A 27,040-nucleotide genomic window follows, 5' to 3' on the forward strand; every position below is an offset into this window, starting at 1 on the left:
GGGGGTAGGAGGGAATGGGTACCTCCATAGCGCCACACACACACACGTGCACGCACACACACACACACGCACACACATACTCTCACACACACACACTCACCCACCCACACACGCACAAGCGCTCACACATACCCACAAACATACACACTTTCTTAACTGAACAAGTTCCAGGAGGGGGAGTGAGAGTTCCAAAGGCTGTAAGTGGTGTCACACTGACAGGGCCTGCACCAGTGGTGGAAACGGGAGGCATCACTACTGTAAGTGAGCGACGGCCCCAAGGAAACCTTGGAAACGCGCATTTATTTATTGTATCAGCATGAGGTGGTATGTTGAACTCATTTGTTCATCGTGCTCCCTCAGTCTGACACTACAGGACCCTGGTGACGTGACAGCCAAGGGCGCACAGCCTGCAATCCTTGAGTTTCACCCATTGACGGCCCTAGCGTCAGACGTTTTATTTCCTTCCTTCGTCCTGTTCTTCGTCTTCACTCTCTCTCTGTCCGACTGTCTTTGTAAACATCAGTCTGCAGCCTACCTCTCTCCCCCTGAATTCCTATCTCCCTCCCGGTTCCGCCCATCTCTCTGTCCTTTACTACTCTTTCAAATGCCTGTGCACCCTCTAATTGTCTTTGCTTCTCTCTATTTGACTCGTTCTTTTTCTGACTCTCTTCTTGTCTCTCTGGCACTCCCCTTCTCTCACTTTCTATGTGTCTCCTTCCTGTCTCTGTTTTTCTCTCTATTTCCTCTCCCTCTTTCCTGCTCTCTCTCTCTCTCTTCCCCTCACAGTCTCTATGCCCCCTCCTTGTTTCTTAGCCTCCCTCTCTCTCTTTTTTCTCTCTCTCTCTTTTTCTTTCTCCCTCTTTTTCCCTTTCTCTCCCACCTTTCCTTCCTGTTTGGCATCTTTCTCTGTAATCTGTGGTTTGACTCACTCCGCTAAGGTCTCAAGTTACCCTTGCTAGGCAGCAACCGTTCTATTTTAGCATTTGGTTAAGTCACTGCCCGGGAATTGCAGGAAAATACAGATATGTCCCGAATTGGATTCTAAACATGTTACAATAAACTTTCATTACAGTACTACAGTGTTTTCAAGGGCGCTTTTAAAATGTAAAGGCAGTGGCACCCCTGAGATATGCCCTGAACTGCTGATACCTAACCATGAAGTGTGCCAGAAAGCATCATTATGAACCATAGAAAATCCCACTACTGAAAACCCTCCTCAAACGTGCCACATAACGCGTGCATCATATGCAACACATCATATCATCTTGTGTGCCATATACTTTCTGTATGGCATGAGACATAACGACCTCGCCATGAGAGTCTTCTTAATGCTTATTTGTGCTATATAATTTTGTATATCGGAGTTGTGACGTCATGGTGCCTCTTGGCAGCGGACAATGTAAACACAGGTTACTGAGCAGAACCAAAACTGCTGGAATTGCTAATTTTACAGCTCTTTTCTGAACTTTTTTCTCTGGAAATTTCCTTTTACTTCACCACACGGATTTATTCCGGTTAACATGTTTATTTATTGCACTGCTGGAGTTCATAACAACAAATCAGAATACTGTTTGAGGTTATCTCATATATAATCCCATAGCCTCTGTTGGAAAAGACATATTAAATTGTATGACAAATGACAAGCACAACACAAAACTATTTTTATAGTACATATTTCATGCGTATTTTCCCAAACTGCACCCCAAGAATGTCCTACAAGTAGGAAAAAGGCACCTTTGATTTTAAAGAGGGCTGCAGTGAGGGTTAGGTTTGCATTATTATGTAGTATTGGTAATAAAATGCTCCATGCCGTGAGTACAGAGACCTGTATATCCTCATGGAATTTCTTGGTGACTTGCAATGTCCCGACAAAACTCGTTTCTTTGTCATTCATCTGCTTTTTTCACACGCTTTTAAAAAAAATAAATGTATTGAACAGAAACATAGATAAAACGAGAATCTAGTACAATCCATTTGACAAATGTACATCATTATATTAAATATTGACTTGAACACAAATAATGGTATTTTCAAGAACTTCCTTTCCTTAAAGTGCAAGATGCTAGATCATCATCTGTATATGGTGTTGAACCTTAATCTTCAAGTTAAGCTTAATACAATAAAATGCCATCATCCACCAACTACAATTTAATAAAGTGCAGTGCTTTCGAATCCAATAAAAGCCATAAAGTGCATTTTTTCCTTCCTAAAACCAAGTGTAATTATAATTCCACCACCCCTACTAACTGATTTCCAACTGCTCCATTTAATCACATATAGTAGTATATCTTCAATGGCACCGACTCTCTTAGCATAGGCCTCTTCGAATATACCTTTCCTTAAAGTGCAACGTGCCAATTCATTATCTGCATATGGTGTTGAGCCTTAATCTTCAAGTAGAACTTTCTAAAGTGCCACCAAATACAATTTAAAAAAGTGCAATGCTTTCAAATCCGATAAAACCCCATAAAAGTGATTTTTTTCCCTTCCTTTCCCTTTCCCTCCCCCTTCTTTCTTTCCTTTATTCCTTTTAAAAGACTAAAACCAGGTGCAGTGTATACTGATCGATACTTAGCATTACATTTCCACCCCACTATACTAGCCGATTTCCAACTGCTCCATATATTTCCTTACAATAATATATCTTTTAGTGGCACCGACTCTCTTAGCATAAGCTTCTTCAAATGTCCTCGTTCGTATCATTTTATTATACCACTCCATATAGGTAGGTACCTTGGGGGTCCTCCAGGTCTGGAGTATCAGAAAGTGCGACACAAGGGTAGCAATTACTATGAATGTCTCCTCCCCTCTAGATATTGCTAGGTTTTGTGTCTGACTGACGGTACCAAAAAGTGCTATCGCTGCCTCAGGATCCTATCTTTTCTGTAATCCAATGCTTAGAGCAGCAAAGACTCTCTCCCAAAACTGTCCTAGCATTGGACAGGTAAAAAAAAGTATGGAGCCAGTCTCCCTCGCCTGCTAACTGGCAGCGAAAGCATCTATTCTCTATTTCTGGACACATCTTATGGAGTGCTTTTGGGGTATAGTACGCCATCCAACGTGACAAAAAAGCCATTCTTTTAAAATCGGACTCTCTTAAAGCCTTGCTACCAAGTTGCGAAATGGCTTGCCACTCCCGATTCGAGAAAATGCATTGCATCTCCTGGGTCACCTTTTCTAGGAATTTATTAACCACCATTGACTCTCCTTAGGACCGTAAAAGGTGATACCAATTTTCCAGCCCCCCCCCCCCCCCCCTTAACTTTGCTCTGAATAAAGCAGCCATATGGGACCCGATGGAAAACAGTACTTATTTAATGGATGTAAAATCTGGAGATAACCCTAAAAAAAAGCTTACTCTGGTCACCACACCTGCCTTGGACCTCTTGCCAGGTAATATATCTCCCACCAACCATAAAATGACCCAACTCTTTAAAACCATTGGCGTTCCAGAACCTTAGGTGACTGCTCTGGATTTGGAGGCCCAGGCTTTTACATTCTGTAAGCTTCAAATAGTCATGCCCTGTGGAACAGCCATCTCACAGTAAAAAGTCTGGAGTCTAGTACTATACTCCTGCAAAGTCTTATACCTAGTTTTTTGGGGGGACTTTAGCTGTTTTTAAGAAGACCGGAATCTGAGATCAGGCTTCCTGCACCATCTTATCAAAAAAGAAATTATCAACAGATCCCTTGCAGTCGATTAAATGAACTCTAACCATTATATAATGATCACAGTTAATCTACATTCATTACATAAAGCTATAGGAAATTTGGAGAAACTTTAAGAAGCTTGCAATACCTGCACCAATGTTTCCCCCCTAGACTTTGCAGAAGTATTTAATTCTAGCCTTAACCCTGTGCCCATGTCCCACTATTTACATTTTCAGTCCTTGTATTAAATCCCAACTGGAAATTAGCAGATCTTCAGCAGAGTTAGCTATAGTTGAATACACTTGTAAATATTGTAGACAATGCCAACAACTCTATCTTGTGTTATTTTATTTATCCTATTTTACTTTACCAGGGAAAGTCTGCTCCTACTATGGAACAACCAAAGAGATTTGTTGTAGATTGTGGAAATTCTCAGGTGTATTTTCAAACCACATTAACTACGTGGAAGAACCTAAATCAATTACTGATGTTAGATGATATCGACCCAATTACTGAAACAGGTTTTTTCCATTATGCACCCAAATTAGGGCCCGAGTATTTTTTTGTTTTTTACATTTCTCGTTTTATCTTCTTTATATATATTTTTTTTTTAAATGTTTATTGCTAGTGCTATGAAGATATAATTTTTCTTGTGGGAGACGTTAGTTGCATCCTAGCCAAAGTGCTGTGATTAATTAATTTTTAGGTTTAATAATTATGGACTGTTCCGAATTTTATGATTCCAGTTAATATTCTCTAATGCATTTTATCGAATGCTACACAAAGAACGTTTGGAAATGTGTTGGTTTTGATGAGAATATTGATACATTGGAATGGTTCTGAATAACTTTAGCACAAAAAGTTAATATTGGTAATGACACACATTCCTTTTGCAATTCACAAAATCTATATTTACACATGTAAATGTATGTACACTCTTGTAATATTACACCAGTATGGTGAAAAAGTATGTGTTAGTAAATCTGCTGCATAGGGAATAGGCCTTCGAAGGCTTGTTAAGCAGGTGACACCCACAGACGTGTAGGTTTCTAGGTATTCGCAAACATTTGCTGGACTGGACTGAGATTTATTTTTTTCAAGGGCAGGAGCAAATGTACACCCATAAAGGGAATGGAGAGGGAATACTACCAAAACTGGTTGGGTATTATGATTAGAGTTGTCTTCACAGGGACATTATTTTCCCTGTGAGTAATGCAAAAGTAAGAAGAGTATTTGCACTTTAGTCTGAGGATATCGCCATGATTAACTACATACAGGGGTATATTTCCTCAAACAAAAAGTAAGTACACAAAAGAATTCCAGGACACCTTCTAGAATAACCGTACTAGCATCGTCACGGGATTACATCAGCAGAACTTTGTGAATGTCAAAAAAGTCAGAAATGTACTCCAGACTTAGTAGGAAACCTCCAAGCATACATTTCAGAACCGGGGAGCATATTTACAAGCACCTATCACCACAGGAACGTCACTTTTTTAGACATTCCTGTGACGATAGGGGCTTCACCTTATTTACAAGGCAGCGTTAAGCCACTTAACATGGCTTTACGCCACCTTGTAAATAGGGCACCCTTTCACGCTACACTTAGCGTGAAGAGGTGGGCAATGGGTGTTGCGATGGGCATTCTGCTGCAACACCCATTGATTTTGACGCTGCCCTCTATTTATAAGGGTGGCGTAAATAGGAGGCAGAGACAGAATGAAGGCCAGGGAAAACCTGGTCTTAACGTGGCAAAACGAGGAGAAATGCTTTATTTTTCACACATAAACAATCATTTAAAAAATGACAATTTGCAACTTCTCTATGTGCTGCACAATGCATTTGTGATTGTTTATGTGTTACGGTACACCTTCCTGCACATAAACAATAATTTCCCCCAATGCAGACACCCTTGCACTGAGTGCAAAGGTGCCTGCGTCGGCACTAGGCACCTAATTTTAGCACCAGCACAGGGAGAAACACAGGGGTGAGCTGCATTATTGTAAATACTGTGCATCTCTGCATTTCTAAAGCGACGGAGCGCAGTGTTAGCTATTTTGGAGCTAACCCACGCTCCGCCACTTGCTTCTAAATATGCCCCCGGGTCTCATGTCACACTTTCCATCACACTGCCCCTCTAACTTGTTCTTTTGGGTATCACTGATTTCGTTTTCACTTCCCTCTCCTCCCTCTAGCTACTCCTTTTTCTGTCTTACTTCAAGGCATCCTGTCTTACTCTTTCTCTTAAGTCTCCATCATGTGTTATCTGTATTGCTTTTGTTTCTCCATTCTCTTCTCATATGTCTCTTGCTGTTCTCCATCCATGCTGTGCACTCTGAATGGAGACTCCAGTGCAGCAGGGCCAAGAGGAGGTATTGCTGTTGTAGGGGAGGGCTTATGTTTCTGCTTTGTCACTGCTGCTGTGACGCTGGGCTGCCACAACCCTTTTCTGATAGTCCCATGTTACTAGCGGAAAGGTTAGCACAATTTGTTGATGCCCCCCTCCACCTCCCTGTTCTCAATGCAGTCCCCCACGTTGCCTCTATCTCACAATGCCCATCAGTTCACCAATGCCTCGGATATTCTGTACTATAGGGAAGTAGACATGGACCCTCTCTCGGACACTAGTGCTGTCTCTTACAAGCCCTTCCCCAGAAGAGGGTACTGGTACCAGATCTCTACCCGCCTGCCCGAGGCGCTATTTTGCCCATTCGTGTCTGTGCCACCTGTAATGCTGCCTCCTTTGACTACTATTTACATGCTCTGAAGCAGGGTGCCTAAGCCCAGGCTCATGGATCTGATGTAGTTATGAAACAATAAAGGGTTTATATGCATTTTAGTGATTTTCTAACTTTTGGTATTCTGTTTCTGAAATTCCTTATACAATATTGTAGTCATCTTTATTCCCTTGTATCCCCCAATCCTTCATTGAAATGTATCACTGTGTGTCTCTCATATTTTGTGGATTTGGCATTTTTTACAGAAACCCCAGTGTCTAAATCAGATGTCCTATTGTCTGGAAACGAGATGAAAAGAGAGGTGAGTATCGAACACGTGTCTGTATAATAAGCCTGAAGGGCCCTCACTGTGACAAGCATCATACAGATCACTGGTGTGAGCTCAGTAGCAGCGTGTTCTAGGTAACATCGGGGCATATTAACAAGCCAGGCGATAAAATTATCGCTGCTCTGGCGGCAGAAAACTGGCGCTAAAACGGCGATAATGGGCTTGATAATATGCTCTATGGAATTGCAATTGAAACCCATGTTAAATGTGAAGGAGTCTAACATGGGCTTCAATTGGAATTCCATAGAGCATATTATCAAGCCCATTATCGCCGCTTTAGCGGCAGTTTTCTGCCGCTAAAGCGGCGATAATTTTATTGCCTGGCTTGTTAATATGCCCCATCATTCCTTTCACAGTTCAGCAAAATGGTAGAATTTGTTTGAAAGTTGGAGCGAAGACAATGATGCCCTCAAATGATCTATTTCCAAATTTACCAAGATGTGGCTCTGCTCTGTCCTCCTTCTAGAAGAGTCAGGCCTTTGAGCTCTCCCATCCTGGATGACATGTCGAGGATAGCTCTTCACTAAGTGGCCAGCTGGCATTCTGCCTTAATAGAGCACGGCATTGCATCAATGTCCTACCGATGCCGAAAAAACCCACACACAATATCGATGTCAAGGGTATAGTGATGATATGCACAAGCAAAGTCAATTCACGTGGTCCAGACCCTGATGGTACAAGTGGGCCCAATCCGCTGGTGCTCAGTACAGCATCAATTGATAAACCGGTCAGATTTCCAACGTTTACGTGTATTTTCCATTTAACCTTGAGATCCTAAGCAGTGTTGAGACAAGGTCCAAGGCAAGGGTATTCTGCTTGACCCTTCAAGGGTTGTTCCTGAGTTTGAGGTCTTGTTTTTTTGTTTAGCGATGATTTCTCCCTGAATGCCCAGACCTCGCCCGTTGAAGCTTTTGCTCATTGCACTTACTGTTCTAAGAAGGTCTCACTGCACCAATTGTCCTCTTGGTAGTGGCTGGCATAGATGATGATATTCCATTTCAGGTGGGAATAGTGGTGTGTCCACTCTCTGGTCTGCGGGCAGTGCCCGATGCCATGGTTAGGGTGATGGAATTGTCTTCTCGGTAAGGATGACATAACTCCACACAGGAGGTCTCTACACTGGCTGCCAGCTAAGTTGTGTTTATTGCTTATACATACGCCTTATTGGGCACTCGTTGTGGCCACCGAATAGTTCTTAAACAACAATATTATTGTACTGTATGTACCGGATTGTTGCAATCCTCGGAGCATTACTTCACTCTCGCTCCCAGGCATTTTTATTCAGTGCTCATTGTTTCCTGGAAGTGCTCTGGAACCAGGTTCATTTTAAGAGCAATGTCAAGGCCTTGCGCTGACATATCACACATTGGTTTGGGCCATCTCCAAACTCCACCTCGCTCATGTATTGCTCTAAAGGCTGCAACATGTGAAAGCATTTTATTCTGTGAAGTCACGAGACACTAAATGTATACCAGTTGTCTTGTAATAAGTAACTACAGTCTGTGCATCTCACAATCCCTGGAAACACTCAAAATGTGTGTAAAGTTGCTTGGGTCCCAGCTCACAAAGTTTAAAACTTGATGTTGTCAAGTGGGTCATAGAGAAAAACTATGCAATACTCCTGGAGTTGGGAAATTCTCCCTTGAGGTAACATTTTGGAAATGAAAACATCATGATCTCCCTGCCATAGAAATGGTCCAGCTGGTTATAGCACGCTCCAGGGAAGAGTAGAACAGCACTGTGATGCCTCAACACTTAAAACTACCCCAGTGCCATACTGGGTTCAGTCCTGCTAATAATAACTTTGCCTGTTTGTTTGGAACTATCTGGGCAATTACAAATTGTGAAGTAAGCAGACTTTCTTTGCAGAGCTGCATGTATTGGTTTTTATTTTGTCCTCAAACGACTGCAAAGCTTCCTAACAATTTGTTAAAAATTGTCCTAGAAATACTATACTAACACAATTACATTTGTTAGTATTTCAACAAAGTATGTTGGCAGCTAAACGTTCGGCTCGGTTAAATGTTTCAATGGTTTGAACATTGGAAATTTCTTTTTATAAGGGAGTCAAACAGGAAACATGTTAATTTAATATATGCACTGTTAAAATAAAAAAGTAATATTTAACATGCCACCATACTTTACATTACTTACAATCTGCGTTTTTATAATGGGGAGCAATGAAGTAAGGGTGTGTATTAAGGAATTTGCGTCTTTTTAAAAAAAACATTTGGTCTCTTTAGTGCAGCTCGGACCGTTTGCTGTTTTTGTGTTTTTGTACCTGCTCTGAGCAGATTAAAAGACATATGTCCTCCAAAATATGTGGTGTAATCGATAACTACTGTCGCTATGGTGAGACCCTACTACCAAACCCATGTGCCCACTGTGGGAGGAGCTATTGCCTTGAGCCTTCAATATGATTGGATATGGGGGGGTGACAAGCTCGTTTCCTCATTGCTATTCTGAGCTGCACAGTCAACCAGGCTCATGCTTAGTTACTGTAGCTGAGAATACATTTTGGGCACTTAATCAAAATTTATCAATTCAAAATCATAGTAACCGCCAATGATATGTTTATTGTATAGGCGGGAATGAGCAGATCCGTTGTCATGACAGGAACCCAAAATGCCATGATCTTTTCATTAATCATGCTTGAAATGTGATAATAGCTATCTCACCTGTAATGTCTGTGAAAGCATATGTAGCGTGTTTCTCCGCAGCCTTTGAGCAGTCATGCTCCTGCTCTGTTCCTAATGCAGCCTCATGTGTTTCACCTTTGCATCACTTGAAAAAGATGTCCTTAATGTTGGCACACCCCTTCCTCCTTTGATATCCCTGTTTTTGTATAATCTGACACAGGATTTTCTTTACCCTACTTCCATGAGAAGTGAAAATCCTCTTATTGTCTCTCACACTGTACATAAAGACAGAGGCCTTTAATGCCTCTGCTCCAAAGCTGAGGGAGAACATGTGGCCATGGTTTCCCACTGACTTTGAGGCGAGGCCCCTGCAGTCTATGCAGTTCCTCGGACACGAGTCCCAGGGAGATCTCTCTGATCTCATTGTGTGTTTCCTAAACACATGATCTCTCTTCCTGTTTCCAGAGCACATATCTCCTCTCTAACCTCTTGATGTCTCTCCATCTTTTCCTAGAGTTCGTCTTCCCTCTCTAGCGCCTCGCTCATTGCTGTGGTTTGTGGGTGTGTGGCCTTCTGTGTGATTATCCTGCTGTTCGGGCTAAGAGTAAGAAGTAAGTGAACCTTTTGATGGAAATGTTTCTATTTGTGGGGGGGGGGGGGGGGGGGCGGGGGGCGAGGCCTGGAGTGTCACACCCACAATAACGTGCAGAACAAAACTCCAAATATTTCCAGGGTTAGTTCAGTAGAATGTAAAAAACCTTATCCTCACTGAGCCCTTCACGAATGACTGATTATGTAATGCAATGGTTGTCGATGGAGATAAGGGCGAGATGAATGATCATCCTTGGGGCTTCCACCCGAGCTGGAGAGCTGCATGTTCTATAAAATGGCCTCCCCGTGATATGTAACAATGGGCCAAGCAGGCTTTCAGCTCGTGTTATGTGTTATTTAGAGATTCAGACACTTTCCACTCCACTGACACTGTGAAAAGACAATGACAGAGTTTAAACTGCTTAGTTGTATGTATGTATGTATGTATGTTTGTATGTATGCATTCACGTGTGTATGTAGTTAATATTCGTGAAACTAGCTGAAAGGTGGCAGAGTGCTTTACAAGTTAAGCATAAACTTAACAAGTGATAGGGGAGGTGGGTGATTTTTAGACTGTTAATGCACTGAGATGTAGTGTTCTTTAAAGAGGTGTGTCTTCAGCACTTTCTTACATTGGAGCAACAATTTACAAAATAGATGCACCTCTTTTAAGAACACTACATCACAAAGCAGGGAATATAAAAGCGCTGGCTCTGAAAACAGTGGGTGCGGCACTCAGGCCTCTTCAGACCAACCAGCAAGTGACACTGGTCTGGAAGGACCACAGAACAGCAACGTCTGCAGTGCTTGCTTTGAGCTAGTGGTTGTGGTTGGAGGTTAGACCGCCGACACTCATTTTTGGTGTTCGGCCAGCGGTGTAACAATAGCCGTGTGGTGCGGGAGCCCTAGCTTTAGGGGTCCACCTCCAGTATGTGCACGGGTGGCAGGCCTTTGGCCTGAGAGCTCCTGACTGGGTCCAGAACGTGGGAGCCCCCCCATGTAGTTTGCAGTGAGGCCCCCCTCAAGTTTCGCTGAGCTGCTGTGTCCAGCAATTATTTTTCCTCATTGGATTTTGACCCAGACCAAGAGAGGCAGAAACACAGAAGGGGCAGAGAAGGAGGAAGGGGAAGACAATCCATTAAGAGAGAGATATAGGGGCAAGGGGTGTCTAGTGGTGAATTAAAGAGGCATGAGATGGAATCAAGACTAGACAGCCTTCGTATTTGGGACGCTGATGTTCGATTCGCCTGGCTGCGGGCTTCTCGGTAAAACCTACGGCCCTGGCACTTATTCTTCTGTGAATTAAGCCCTGAAATCCTCCATTGTAAAACATTGCAAAACAGGTCTACCCCAACTGTTAAATGAAACACAAAACATATGCCTTGACCCCTTCAAATATGTATCGCACTCACAGCAAATACGCCCCAGAGCAGACCAATGTTACACTCACAGAAATTGGGGTTAGACCAAAGGATGGTACACAAAATGGCCCATGACTGGCAACATCCTAGAACAGATTTGTTCACCTCACCAGAAAACAAGAGATGTCATGGCACATGTATGCCCTTTTAAAAGGAATATCAGTGAACGAAGTTGAAATATTGTGCAACTTGCAACTTTGTGCAGCATTTTTAAAGCTTCACAAGTGTGGCAAAGTGCAAAACTTGCAACATTAAAAAAGGCAGCCTCAGGAGCCCTTCTTGGCGGTGGCAGACCACCTCCTGCTGCGGGAGGGGTGAACTTGTGACATTTTGCAGCTATTGTCGAGAAGAGTCCTCACCCCAACACGTCCTTACCAAGCCCCTGTACTCACACTGTCCTCTGATGATTTACCGCCCTCCATCTCCCCTGGTATGCCCCCCCAACTATGGTCTCCCATTCTTCAGTGCAGACCCTCATACTTCCAGCCCCGACCACATACCTCATGCACTAGCCCCATCATATTTTTAATACCATTTCCCAGTTGCAGGATCCCCCATCTTCCATGGGTATGAAATCCTGGTTTTAGAAAACACCCTGGGGCATATTTACGACAGAATGCAGAAGCGTGGCGTTAAGCAAACATTGCTAACGCCACGCTTTTCCATTCTGAAAACGCAAGGATGTGCCATATTCACAAGAATGCGGTGCAACCCTGTGTTTCCCCCTGCGCTGGCGCTGAATTCTGCTGCCTGGCGCCAAAGCAGGCACCCTTGCACCAGAGTACAAGGGTGTCTGCGTTGGGAGGAAGATTGTTTGTGGGCAGGAAGGAAACCCTTCCTGCAAGTAAACAATCTTTAAATGCCGTTTTCTAACATATATATGTGCTGCTTAGTGCAGCACACATAGAAGTGGCAAAACAGGATATTTTTTTATCAAAATGATTGTTTATGTGCAGGAAGGTGGACCTTCCTGCACATAAGCAACGATAGGCAATTTGCTGTTTCTATGTGTGCTGCACAAGGCAGCACAGATTGAAACAGAAGAAGCGGGGAGAAATAAAGCATTTCTGCTCATTTTGCCTGTTTAAGACCATGTTTTCCCTGGTCTTAATTCTGGCACTGCCTTCTATTTATGCTGCCCATGTAAATAGGGGGCAGCGTCAAAATCAATGGGTGTTGCGGTGGAAAGCCCACTTCAGCACCCATTGCCCTGCCCTTTCACGCTAAACACAGCGTGAAAGGGTGCCTTATTTACAAGGCAGCAGTAAGCCACGTTAAGTGGCTTAACAATGCCTTGTAAATAAGGCGAGGCCCCTACTGCCATCACAACGTCACTGGAAGTGACATTGTGATGGCGATAGGGGCTTGTAAATCTGCGGGCTGCGGAAAGGGAAACTTCACCTCTTCAAAGTCAGAATATGTTGTCTGCCATTGCCTAGTCATAGTTTCTGACTGCATCCTACTTAGTGGGTTACAGGTTTCTTTTCACCCACTACTAAAGGGGGTCACCAGATTATGCACTTTTGATCAAGTTACATAAGACATTTGCGTACACTTTTGTACCAACGCAGATGGTGGCCTAGTGCACCACACTAGCCTGTCTAACAACATCAGAGAATGATAACTCTGAGACGAGGGTGATCACACAACCCCACTCCATCACATTACATATGGGATCCCCTGACATGATCGAACCTGGATTATTAACTACTTCTGTCGACTGGAGACTACAGGTCATTCTTCATTCGGCCTCCCCTGCTCACCCCAACCAAGCCAAAAGCAACAAAATTGTCAGGCTGAATAAACAAAGAGATCTGACAAAATATGCATTGTGAAATACATCTTCTTACCCTCTGTACTAACTGATTGGCAGTTCGCATGTGTGTCACTGAGGCACACTTGGCAGTGTTAACTGCATGCAAGCAGGCAGAGCAGTGTGTGTCTTCGTTCAAGATAACAGTGGTGCAAGCCTTTCTGGACAAATTAAAACACATTCTATTACAGTTAACATACCCCACCACCCTTGGAGTTGCCTTGCATTTTTAAGAGCATATGGCCTTCCTTTCAAGCCAACACACACGGTGGATCTAAAACACTTAACTTCAAACGTTGTTTCTTTAGTCCTCGTCATAGGATAGCTTAAAAAGGCATAAGTTGAAACTTCCTAACTACAGATCCAAAATGAATAAAGTTGCAGTGAGGCAAGGTAGAACTATACTCCCATTCAAGGTAGGTCCATGCCTAAAATATGGACGTACCAATTGTCTTTAAGAATCTGCAAATGAATACAGATAGGTGTTTGCAAATATCGGATGTAAGGGAGCATTAAAGTACTAGGGGCAGATTTACAAGCCCCTTGCGCCACTTTTGCATCACTTTTCTCATGTTAAAAGTGACGCTAAAGTGGTGCAAGGGGCTTGTAAATCTGCCCCCTAGTATTTAGTCGAGGCAAATGAATTTCAGGAGAACAAACCACTATCAATCTTCTAGGAAAAATGAAATTAGGGAAACACAGCTCTAAACCAGGACTAACCAGATTGTGTGTCCTCTGCCTACAACCATGGTGCAGCTAAACAGAGAACATTTTCCAAGTAAGGCCTAAACCACACTCTGTATGGGCAGGAGAGGCATCTACTCCTCGTAGGTAAATCTATCACTCAGGGCATTTTCAGAGCAGCAACTTGGAGGTTGGCCCATACATTCAGTGATTATTATTGTGTTGACTTTATGTTATGCTTATAACTAAATTAAAGCACTCGATCAGCACAGGTTTTATGGTGCTTGGGTGTGCCTCCTGCAGTGAATTGCCATGCCTTAAAGAAAAGCAAGATTTTAAAGGTTTTCCAGAAGATGCTTCAAGAACAATTAGATTCCAGGTTCACAAGCGATTGGTTCCAGGTTATAAGAAACCGTACCCAGGTACCAGTGCTTTTTGTATGTACGTATAGCCAGGAGATTAGTGGAGGATGGTCACAGATCATCAGTGCTCGGAGATGATCAGAGATGATCGGAGGTGGTAAGAGGTGATCAGAGATGGTCAGAGGTGATCAGCGGTGATCAGAGATAATCAGGGGTGGTCAGAGTTGATCAGAGATATTCAGAGATGGTTAGAGGTTATCAGAGATGGTTAGAGATATTCAGAGATAGTCAGAGATGATCAGAGGTGATCAGAGATAGTCAGAGGTGATCAGAGATGATCAGAGATGGTTAAATATGTTTAGAGGTGATCAGAGATGGTCAGAGATATTCAGAGATAGTCAGAGATGGTCAGGGATGGTAAGAGATGGTTAGAGGTTATCAGAGATGGTCAGTGATTTTCAGAGATAGTCAGAGATGGTAAGAGATGATCAGAGATGGTCAGGATAGTCAGAGATGGTCAGAGCTTGTCAGAGATGATCCGAGATAGTCAGAGGTGATCAGCGATGATCAGAGAGGGTCAGAGATTGTCGGAGATGATCAGAGTGCCCTCGTAGGAAAATAAGTCTGGACATGTTTGCTTATGAACGCAGGTGCACACCGTCCACTGCGAAGGGAGTCTTAAAATACACTAGTATGGGTTGGCTGGCAAAAGGCTGCAGTATTTTCTGGCACAGATCCCCAGGCCAGATGCCTGCTTCTGAAGGACCTTAATGCGTTGAAGAAAATATTCACCAAGGTTCAAGTAGAAAGAGTTGCAGAGTCTAAGGGTCCAACCTTGAGACGCTCATGGCCATAATGCGCCAACTTTACTCATTGTCATTAATAGACGGAAGAGCCTTCATCCTTTCCTCCTGGGCGGAACGGAGGTTGGACTCAGATTTGGCTTCCAGATTTCAAAGGGACCGCCCTGGAATTGTCTGGGTCCTTAGCCCAATATAGAAATGTCAGAGGTCTGACCTCCCATCGCCACCATCACCTCTGTTATGTGCACCTTTAGCCTGATCTGCTAACCACCTGCGCCGTCCCAGATGTGCCTCCGTCATTGTCGAGTTGCAAAGTTAACGACAAATCTCGATCCAGCCTCATTCTTTTTGTTGGAGATTTGGGGGTACAAGCCTCTGTTGAGAGGATTGGGTGGAATCAAGGACATCTGTGCACCCTGCCCGGCTTGGCATGTTTCTTGTATGTTTGTGGGTGTTGTTAGATTCCATGTGGCAGTACATACCCCAGTGGTGGACGAGGCTAGAAAACCACCCACCACATAGATTAAAGAGATGTAGTGAGAACGCGTATCGCTGGGAGACTTCACATTTATAGATGTGATTGAAAAAGGACGAAGCGGACCGATTGGGTACGGCCTGTAAGACACGATGCAAACCAGAGAGAATTGAGTTGGGGATTCCTGCAGTCCCACAATGATGCATCAGTGGTGGAACGCAGCTGCCAGATCCAATAACATCGGTGCACTTACACTGCCAACATTTGACACAGACACAAGGAAGGATTCACTGGAGGGAGACAAACTGTACCTAATAATGTATCCCATCTGCTTCAACCTTCATCCCACCACCAAGTTAAGGGCACTGCTGACAGCTCTTGCCGCAACACACGGACCTAGAACACATTTATTAAAGATTTATGCTGCAAAAGAAAACATTTACTTACTGCTAGCAATTGCTTAGCCGCTTAAATAGTTTTAGTGTGACATGTAACAGTTACAGTATGTTTCCAATCTCTCTCTCTCGCGCGCGCGCTCTCTCTCACGGCCTCTCGCTCTCTCTCTTTCTCTTTCTCTCTCTCTCTCGTTCGCTCTTTCTCCATCTCTTTCGCAATCTCTCCTCATTCTCTTTATCTCTCTCCCTCTCTCGTTCTCTCCCTGGCACACAAACACAAAATCTGGTGGCAGCGTCTTGAGGAGCACACACCCAAGTGACACACAACATCAACATTGTTCAACCGAACCAAGAGAACTGTTCATGTCTAACCACTAGATGGCAGGATGTGCATTACATACAGTTCTATAGCAATTCAAGTTACACATCTGTTACAGATTGCTGTTTCTCATGATGTGTCATGTATTTTTTTGCAACTGTTTTGCAATCTGTTTACTCCATTTTTGCTCTGCTGGAAAAATGGGCAGGAGAAAAATCCGTTGCCTCCATCTCAAACAAGCATCGAACGGTGCACTACTGCAAACTGCAGTACCATTGCCCCAGCTGGGCACATCTGGGTCATATTGCTGGGACTCCCAGCGGTATGAAGTTGCCTCTATCTGTAATGAGGGAGTCCCTGAGTTCTGCGCTCCCCAGAGTAGAATAAGGCGTGGCCATTAGTGAGTAGTCTTGCCACTGGCAAGTAGAATATGGAAGGTTGTGTCGTCTCCTCTGGGGCGACGGAGTGTTACCCGGTGCCACCATGTGGCTGCTCACATTCAGCATCCAAACCACAAAAGCATTGTTGACGCCAGGCACGGAATCCTGGGCCTGGGTTGCCTCACATCCCCATTCTGTGCTGCTAGAATGGAGGCAGGGCTACTTTTGAGGTCAGAGATTGGAAACTGCTATTTCTCCTGTCAGACTTTGACCTCTTTTTGCGCTTCCTGTCTGTGTCATCACAGACAGTAGAACATGTGATAGTGACAGTGACAAAAGCCGATAGAACTACAGCAGCCGACAGCGACATTCCATTTTATACTTAAATAGTTTGAAAACACTCCCATGACTGCTCATTCTTAAGATACATTTTGGGAAAGTTGATTCTTTTTGGCTCATGTTTGTTTGCTCTCACTTTCCGCTTCATATTCATTTTAAATGACTGACCTCCAATCTCCTTGTCTCCTAGGCAAATTATGGAACAAGTATCATCTGGCTAAAAGTGAGAGGTAAGCATGTGGTGTGTCCTAGAGTGACTCTATGCAAGTCAAGTGCTCACAGTTTTTTTCACTTGTTTTGTTTTTCACTACTTTGATTGAAAACTGGGACTAGACAAAACACAGATCTCTCCAGCAAATGCATTAACCTCCAGAGTTATCCTACCATTATTATTATTTCCTGAGATTTACTGGGCACACAAAGATCTCTGCCGCATATGCCTTAACCCCATAAGATATTTCAAAATTCAGACTTTGCAACCAATTAAGCAGACCAGATTTGCCGACACATTTATCCTTGCGGCCAATTTCATTGTGACAGAGTTTTCAAAACATCAACATATAAGTTGAGGCCCAGATTTTGAATAGCTTTTGCGTCACTTTTTTTGCACAACCCCAACACAAAATCTCACTTGTTAAATCTTGTGATGCGGTCCAACATACTCATGATAGAACTGGTAAATATATATCTGAGGTGTTAAGATGTAATGTCACTTCTTGTGGTGTCACTTCCAGTGAGTTCATGGGTTGTCATTCTACTTCCTGTGATGTCACTTCCTGTGATGCTATGTGCGATATCACGTACAGTGATGTGATGCACCATGATGTCACTTGCATAGTGCCTAACTTGGTTAGTCCCGCTACTTCATTTTCTAGGATTTGTGTCCTGGGGCAGGGACCATCTGGTGTTGGATTAAAAAGGCATCTGGTGGATTCCAGGTTATGCAGCCTGGGTATGTGGCATGACGGAGCCTGACGTGGGCTTCTCATCAGAGCTTTGAGCACAGGCACTTATTTTTCTACAAATCAAGCCCTGTTCATATGCTATTTTTTAATTTTCGAGCTCTACAAAGCAAAATTCAGACTTTGAAGAAAACAGCCATTAAGATGGCTGCATGAGTTAAGCGATTGCTGCCAGCATCTTTTTCTAAAAGATCACAGGGTCAAACCCTGAATTAGCCTCTCTTATTTCCAAGGTTGTTGATTTCAACAACAGTCATTGTATTAGCATTGAATTAAGCAATACAGATACCAGTTATTTACAGTGCTACGTAAAGGCAAATGTATTATAGCAAACCGTGTATAGCAACTGGGTATTATTTAGCTAGCTCCAGGCTGCGATGAAATGGGAGACAGCCAGAGTCAGAGACCTGATATGTGTCTGTGCCAAACATGGCTACGATTACACTCATAATGAACATAGAGAAAGATGATAAGAACTTCCACAGAATATTAACTACATACTGCACACCATGAAATGTGACGAATTTCCAACAAGCAGGCTACACCCCTGGGTTTACAGCCGTCTTGTGTGTTTTGCTGTTGGCTGCGGTGGGCGCCATTTTAGGTAGGGCTGGGGGTGCGCTCTAGTCGCGCCGCCCTCCCACCCTCCTCACACCCTATATTATGTGTATTCCAACCAGATGGCGCAGCAGGCTGGCGCAGCGGGCGCGCCGGATGCGCGTTGAAGCCGCGCCTAAGCCAAGCCCGTCTGCGCCCGTCCGCGACCGGACACGGCCCAGGGCCCCAACCCCTGGCCCGGATTGTAGAGTTACCTGGTGCAGGAGTGAACTAGTAAGTTTTTCCTCAAATGCGTGCTCTCCCGGTCGCCACAGCGTAAGGGTAGGGGAGAATGGAGGATGTAGTCATTGTCAATTCCGCTTTAGCACAGCGCTAACTGACACCAGGGCCAACAATTCCTTGCTGTCATGCGGCCTCATTAATGTGAGGTCGCTTGGCTGTCATAAACACGATGTATATGACCTCCTCATCGACAAACATCCTGATCTGTTGTTCATTACTGAAACGTGGCTCGATGCCAACTCTGACCCCGATATCATTCAGGCCTTACCAGATGACTATCAGATGGTGCGCCTGGACAGACCGATAGGCAGAGGAGGCGGAATTGTGATCGCTTTTAAACAACAATGGGCTTGTAAACTAGATTTAGTTAATTTGGCAGGATGCGAGGCGGGTGTTTTCACCATAATAATCGATGGGAGCATGACTGTAAAGGGCCTGTTAGTTTATCGCCCACCAGGACCCATGGCCAGATTTAAAGGCAATCTTTTAGAGTGGGTCACAGAAACAGTGATAAGAAGGGACAAGTTTCTGTTGCTGGGAGATTTAAATATACACCTGCAAGACTCACTAGATAAAGGAGCGGTGGAGTTCCGGGAAGAACTTCACACCCTACAGCTAGAGCTAAAGGGGCAGCATCCAACACATAATCGTGGGCAATTGCTAGACTCTATATTTGCCAATTGGGAGGACGTCTCTGTCGCTCCCCCAGTGCCTCTGCCCTGGACTGATCACTTTTTTGTTCCATTTTGTATTCATTTGCCCAAACAGAAAGCTAGTGCTCCCACCCCTCTCAACTACCCTCGTCGCAGGTGGGCAAGATTCTCCTTGCGAGAGTTTAATAAGGCCCTTACCGCAGAAGGTCCTCCAGGAGGCAATGACGTGGTAATGGCAAATAAATTGCTCAATGACCGCATCACGGCTGCCCTGGACAGCACAGCCCCATTGGGCCGGTCAACTAAAGGTGCCCACAGACAAAGAACTGCTCCCTGGTTCAGTGAGGTGTTGCGCTGCGCTAAAAAGGACTGCAAACGAGCAGAAAGACAATGGAGAGTGGCATATGAGGACCGGATGAAAGAGGCCTATCTCATAAAGAGACGAATCTATCATAATAAAATCCGGATAGAGAAAGCTACATACTATGCAGACAGAATACACGGGGCAGAAAACTCCGCTAGGGAATTGTTCAGCATATATAAGTCCCTGTCTACTCCAAAAACCCTTATTCAAGATGAAGACCACTCAGTAGCGGCATGCAATCGCATTGCCAACTACTTTGGAGATAAAGTGTCTAAGATCTACTCTGCTTTTCCCGACATACCACCTGTAGTGGAAGAGCCTGCAGACTCAGCAGGAGAGGAAGCAGATCAAAATCTGCTACTCCTTTTTATTACTCCCTTACCGGAGGACTTAGTTAAAATTTGCAGCTCTGTCAAATCTGGCTCCCCTCGAGATCCTGCATCCCCAAAAAGGCTGAGTGACAGTCTGGAGACACTTGAACCCTACATCAGGCATTTGCTAGATGTCTCCTTTCAATCCAGTTCTATACCTGAGGATTGGAAACAGGCTGTGGTGCTCCCCCTGCGCAAGAAGCCCAACATTAGCTCCGAGAAGCTAGACAATCTACGCCCCATTTCTCTGCTGCCTTATTTTTCTAAGGTAGCGGAGAAGGTGGTAAATAAGCAGCTAATGAAATATGTGTAGGAAAGCAACCTTCTTCACCCTACCCAATTTGGGTTTCGGCCCCGTCATTCTACGGAGTCTGCCCTTCTTAGGGCTACTGAAACCCTCAGGCAAGGTGCTGACGAGGGACAAACCATGGCTTTGATCCTCTTAGACCTCAGCGCGGCGTTCGACACTGTAGCACATTCCATCTTGCTGCAGTGTCTGAACAAAGGTGGAGTGAGAGGGGCAGCGCTGAAATGGATTTATTCATTTCTTACAGCCTGAGGCTTCCAAGTGAGGCAAGGAGATCATTACTCTGAGCGAATTGCTTTGGACCAGGGGGTGCCACAGGGCTCGTCCCTGAGTCCAACACTTTTTAACCTCTATGTTGCCCCGATTGCCACCCTAGTAGAGAGTCACGGCCTTCAAATGGTGTCTTATGCCGACGACTCGCAGTTGGTGATCTCCCTGTCGCGCGCACCCGATCTTTCGGCGGACATCTTCAGAGCTTGCATGCAAGATCTAGCTGCCTGGATGTCCGCCAATTGTCTCAAGCTTAATGGAGGCAAGACAGAGGTGCTGGTTGTGGGGGGAGACCGATCTGCTTGGACGTCGGCATGGTGGCCAACATGCCTAGGTCCAACACCTATCCCGTGCCAGAAAGCAAAGAACTAGGGCATCTGGTTTGATACTGACCTGACCTTTGGCCCCCAGATTAATCGGGTGGTCGGTTCATGCTTCGGGACCCTTAAAAGTCTTAGGAAGGCACTTAAGTTTTTACCTGTAAGAGCTCGTCAAACCCTGGTGCATGCACTAGTCACATCAAAGATGGACTATGGCAATCTTCTCTATTTAGGGACTTTGGAGAAGAACTTGAGCCGCCTACAGGTCTTACAGAACGCCGCTGCCCGACTAGTGCTCAGATTACCTAGGAGAGCCGCATCCTCAGTGGCCCTCCGGTCTTTGCATTGGCTCCCGATTAGAAGCAGGGTAGAATTTAAAGCACTATGCACATGCCATCGGATCATCAACGGGAGGTCTCCTCTCCCTTTGAAAGGACTGCTGACGCCTTATGAGCCGGTCCGCTCCCTGAGATCGTCCGGCTCAGGACTCCTGGTTATCCCCAAGGTATCTAGAGCACGGATGGGCGGAAGATCCTTCAGGTATCTTGCAGCCTCTAGATGGAACACTCTACCCACAGCATTGCGACTAGAACCATCAGAACCAATCTTTAGAGCCAAGCTTAAAACTGCACTATTTGAACAGTAGGGTATTCCACTCTGGTAGGTTCCAGTAAGTATCTGCTCTTCAGCGCGGGGACACGCCGCTGGGCGTCACCAAGCGCTTTATAAAACCCCCTAAATAGAAATAGAAATAGGCTGCAGAATGTGAGGCACCAGCAGAGCAGGCACAGTGTAGGGTGTCTTCTCCAAACAGTTTTTGTGCGTGATCACATGATGTCTAACCAATTCCATCGTCCCCGTCAGAGAGGAGTGAGTTACCTTAGACCTCATTTAATTGCATTGCTGTTGTCTTATTTGCCTTCAGCAAACATTAAGGGACCAATTCAGATTCAACCAATGCACTGCAAAGATTAAGGGAATACTGAGTGGGTAAATTCTTATTAAAAGAGTCATGTCTCGGGAACAGCAGAATTGCAACAAAAACAATACACATGTGGGACTGATGTATTCATCCCAGTACATGACAAGTCCTTCCTGAAAAAAACCATTAAATTAGCATGACTTATAGCTACTCAGACCCAGAGAATCCTGCAACTATACGGCCTTAGCACATAGATGACTATAACAGAGGGCAGGCGTATTATGTGCCTAACAGAAAATGGAAGATGTTTGTTTCAGCCAATCACTGCATGTTCTCATTGTCCCAGCCACCTACAGAAGCCATCTGGTCTTCGCTTATAACATGGATACAACGTAGCGGTTCAATGCCAGATATGGGTGGACAGACAGTTCACTCATTCTCATCCAACTCTCGCGATGAAATACCACCTGTGACTCATCATGACCATGCCTCATCCAGGCAGACTTATAAAGTAAATGCAGCTGGATTTCCAAGCACCAGAGTCCAACTATTAGCTTAGAATTCAGCCAATCAAGAGGTCCTGCTGGAGGCCCACTATGGAAGCATCACCATTAATGTCAATAGAGAGGGCCTTCAAAAAGTATCTCAGAATTTGCACACCTGTGAATAAGAGTCCAAAAACTCCAATGCCTACTGCTGTTATCCAAGAGTAAAAGCTAAATGCAAATGCACCATTTGGCCGCTCTTTTTTCAAAATTTCCTCGGGGGGAGAATCCCCCCGAACCCTCCATGATACATTCAGGCTCGCTTGCTACGCTCGCTCACCACAGTGAGCCAGCTACAACTTATACGCCTCACCACTTTCAAATATCACCAGATGGCACTGTCTGAGCCCACTGCTTGCAAGTCTTTCGAGACAAGGAAAGTGGGATAAGGGCCGAAGCAGATGCAGCGGTTGCAGTGTTTGGGCTATTTTGGAGCGAACGCAGCGAAAGTGCAGCAGAAATCTCAAAACTCCCTTCCAGTGCGGTTTTAGCAGTGTCTACCAGTAAAACATAGAAAGCATCAACATATCAATTGGGAAATGCTTTTAAATGTATGGATTTTTACACAATGTATTTGGAACATTGTGCTGTAAACTAAATCAATTGGCCTCATTTAAAGAATGAAATGTGGAGTAGGACACCCCTGAACCCACCCGGGAGGAGACGGACTCGTTCTGTCTCTTGGAGCAGTGTTGGACCGGCTGTAAAACACTGTTTGGGGCTTCTCCTATCACAGTCTGACCTGAGCCGCTTGAGAGAACCGGCAGTATCATCTCTCAGGCAGCCAGGTGCTCTCTGCTACCAGGGATCTGGAGAAGAAAAAAGATATCACGTGCTTCAAGGTCTGTTACATATATTTGCTTTGAGACATAACATTGGATAGCCTGCAAAACACATCCCATCCTGACGGCATTCTGACCACATCTTCCAGTTTGTAACAGATGCTCAGAAACATAAATTATGAAGCAAAGCATTTTAGATTCGAAAATGTTGCAAACAATTGTCCCTGTTTATTTGTAATAAAAATAATTCAGCTGGAAACGGACAGTTTGATCGCATACGGGTACCCCTGATAGATAGACAGGCTCCTTGGGCTACGGTAAGAGTAAGGCTCCACCAATCACATGTGGACATCCCAGCAAGGTAGTCTCTCCGGATAGTCCAGAGAGGCAGATCCACTTATGACATATGGGCACCCCTGTGAGGCATGCTGCCAACGTACCACTTAGAGGCAGTCTCCATCAATGACCTGTGGGCACTCTGCGAGGTGTACTGCTGGGGTACTATTGAGAGGCAATATCCGCCAATCAATCAATCAATCAATTGTTTTATTCGATCCCTTTAAAATACAGATCATAAAAAGTACAAATGCAAAAGGAGACAATAATAAACATACTAGGCACAAATTCATTTCGTAAAAGACCCCTTATGTAACTCTTAGACTTTGCCCATATGTGCAATACAGTACTCGGATAATTCATAACTTTTATATAATAAAAGTCAAATAGACATGAAAACAGGCAGTACATCCCTAAAAACCTTTAAAACAGTCAAACTATCTCTCTTAAAAACGTTTCTCGGGAAGTAAGTAGTGACAGTATATGGAAATACAAAGGATTCAGCTTGGATACTTCCTAGTAATCATACGTAAAACTAGGGACCCAGAAGCTTCCTCCTTTACACATGCCCATAAGAATGTGGCTAATGAGAAACATGAGAAGGGGTCAGAAAGATTCTTTAAATAATATAATGTTATTTGGCATTGCCTACAAATTATGATATCTTAAGTTCGGGAGGATAAAATGATCTTGTTTTTCCTTGAAAAGCCCACAAAAGAGGAATATATGTAGGTGGGACGGCTGAGAACTATTGCCACATGGGCACGGTGTCAGTTCAGTGTGCCTAAACTTTTTCACAGGAAAGTCCAGAATCAGGGGAATTAGGTTCAATCGGAACCTCGGCAAAATACATCTTTGCTGTAATATTCCAATACTCTCTAGATAAGAGTACCCCCTTCTACGATGGGCGGTCTCAACTGCTATAAAAGACCTGATTGTTTTACACAGTTATTTTCCTGTCGGCCTTAGGCAGTCTTAGATAAAAACGTAGCCTTTAACTTCTGCTTCGTGATCTTCATGCACGTGCTTGGGTCGTTGATTGATTCCACTAACCCAAGTGCTGTCAGGGTTGACGTTACATGCTGCAAACACGTGATGTTATGTATATTATCCAGCCTTAAGCAATTTTTTATAATGATTTGTGTTAGATTTACCGTGTCCCTTTGCCAAATTGGGTGCCATAAAAGAATCGGCACAAACCTAATGCTGTCTAACCCATAGGGCAACCCTAATTCTGAGTCCTCATATCCACCAATCATATGTTGGCTCTCCCGCGAGGCATACTGCTGGGTATCTCTGATAGGCAATATCCACCAATCATATGTGGACACTCCTGCGAATCATGCTGCTGGGGTACCGCTGATGAGCCAGTTTCCACCAATCACACTTCTACACCCACCCCTGAAACTCAGACACTCAAGTCAGCTTTTACCTTTTTCTACTGCATTTTGATTGCTAGAGTCTGTGGTGTACAGCATTAGTTAAAATAATACAATCTTACCAATATAGAAATCACAATAATAATAAAAAAAAGAATAAAGGTAGTCAAAAGGGAGAATGGGGCGTACAATAAAACACAACATTTCAGGAAATCATAAAAGTCTAATATGCATGCGATGCAAAAATAACCAGTATTCAAGCAAACCAATGCCAGTCAACAGACCAGAGCTTCCTCCCACTTAATCCAGTTGGAGCATACAGTGCTGAAATCCATTCACTTTCAGCACACTTATATATACTGTTTCATCTAACTTCGAGTCAATAGAAACGTGAGCATGTGATTAAAACTATCTTTGAACAAAAATAAACAAATGTGCAAATGGCAGGAACTTCTCACAAGAAAGGATGCAAAAAGTCCTTGAAGACTAGATATAGAAATTCCAGCAACAGCTGAGCCGTCTGGTTTTTACAATTAGCGCTTCGTGGCGCCAATCCTCAAAATAAGAATATTCTTACTACATAGTGCAGAAAATGTTCAATTTTGCAATGCTGCATAAAATGGCTTCTGGCCCTTGGATACACATGAAACTTTGCAGCGTATTGTAGTAAATGTGCACTTCAGTTCAGTATAAAACGATATTGCCAGTCACCAATGAAATGCATCAGTACATGTTAAGGCATACGCATACAAGCACTAGCATTAAGGCATGGAAACAAATGATTTTGCTTTCTCATCGGCAGTGGCTATCATGCTCCAGAACAAGGACAAGGGGATCAAATTATCAGAAGAAATAAAGGTCCAGGATGGAAAATGAGGTACCACAAGTTACGAGGGGCTGAAAAAAGGTTTTTGTGAAGATGGTTTATTGCGCTCATTAGTAACTCCACTCCCGGGTAAACACACAAGTAGAGTACATAATGTGGTTTTTTTCGCATAGAATTAATGAGCTTGAGGGTCAATAGTCTCTCCCGCGACTCCCTTTTTGCCTTTATCCACTCTGCCTTTTTTGTCCAATGACTTAGTGACTCCAACCTCTACCCTCTGCTGTTTGCATTAAGCTGTCTACTGTGAGTGTTTTAATGATGGGGATAGGTTGCAGCAGCTGTAAGTGCCTTCTAATTAAAAATCCTATGTGAATTTTAACTGGTCAGATTTATCTTGCGCTGGAACTGGCCATAAGAAGCGAATCTGAAGAATATCTTGTGAGCCCGCTGCAAAATATTTATCTGTTGTTCAGTGGTCTTGGGCAAGCTAGGACAGCACTAGGGTCTCCCTAGCAAAGGCATATACAATAGATGGAAGTCTGTATCTCTTCGACCTCCTATCTCACAATGACGGGGTGTGGGTCAATACGCAAAGATCCAGTTGTAGCAAGGGTTTGCGCTGGTATATTCTCTCAAAAAGTGACACAAATCAATGCAAACTCTTGAATTGGGATTTACTTTCTAGCGCAACTCTTGGGTAACATTAGAAAGTAGCTCTTTGTGCTGTTTTACAATACTTTGTGTAAAAAGGGCTTCCCATGCAGTGTTGGACTGGTCTTACGATAGTCATTCATGAGGCCCCTTGCGTCGCTGGGCCGTCACTTTTTGTGATGCTCCGATGGCGCATGAGCCTGTTCCATATTTACCAGGCACCACTAAGCCACTTTTCTGACTTAATGCTGCCTTGTAAATATCGTTCCCTTTAACACAGTTTTCTGCATTAAAGGGGCGTGCAAATAGTGTTGCTAGGGGTGTTCCCAGCAACATTCATGGCTTTTTAATGCTGCCCCAGATTTAAGAGAAATTGCAACTCTGAGGCAGCACCAAAAATGTTCGCCTCCCCAGGGGATGCATAAGGGAGGCACGAAAAGGAGAAATATCTTTCTTTCTCCTAGTTTTTCCTCTTTCTATGTGTGCTGTATTGTGCAGCACACATAGAAAGAGGAAAAAGCCTCTTGTGATTGTTTTTGTGCAAGAAGGTTTCCCATCCCGAACAAAAATAATC

The 27,040-nt window shown here is 44.0% G+C and overlaps 1 protein-coding gene across 2 annotated transcripts in view; it reads left to right on the plus strand.

The window, feature by feature from the left end:
* LOC146810575 (uncharacterized) overlaps positions 1-27,040 on the plus strand; it is a 64,320-nt gene that overhangs the window by 36,283 nt on the left and 997 nt on the right. Inside the window, exons 4-7 of one of the 2 annotated variants that reach the window (XM_085617607.1) lie at positions 6,635-6,690; positions 9,871-9,967; positions 17,129-17,168; positions 25,792-25,866. In XM_085617607.1, the coding sequence (XP_085473733.1) occupies positions 6,635-6,690; positions 9,871-9,967; positions 17,129-17,168; positions 25,792-25,866 (268 nt within the window). The remainder of the gene's footprint in view (positions 1-6,634; positions 6,691-9,870; positions 9,968-17,128; positions 17,169-25,791; positions 25,867-27,040) is intronic. The other variant, XM_085617608.1, reaches the window with a different exon arrangement.

This window comes from Triturus cristatus, chromosome 7, assembly GCF_964204655.1.
Source record: "Triturus cristatus chromosome 7, aTriCri1.1, whole genome shotgun sequence".
Taxonomy (NCBI): domain Eukaryota; kingdom Metazoa; phylum Chordata; class Amphibia; order Caudata; family Salamandridae; genus Triturus; species Triturus cristatus.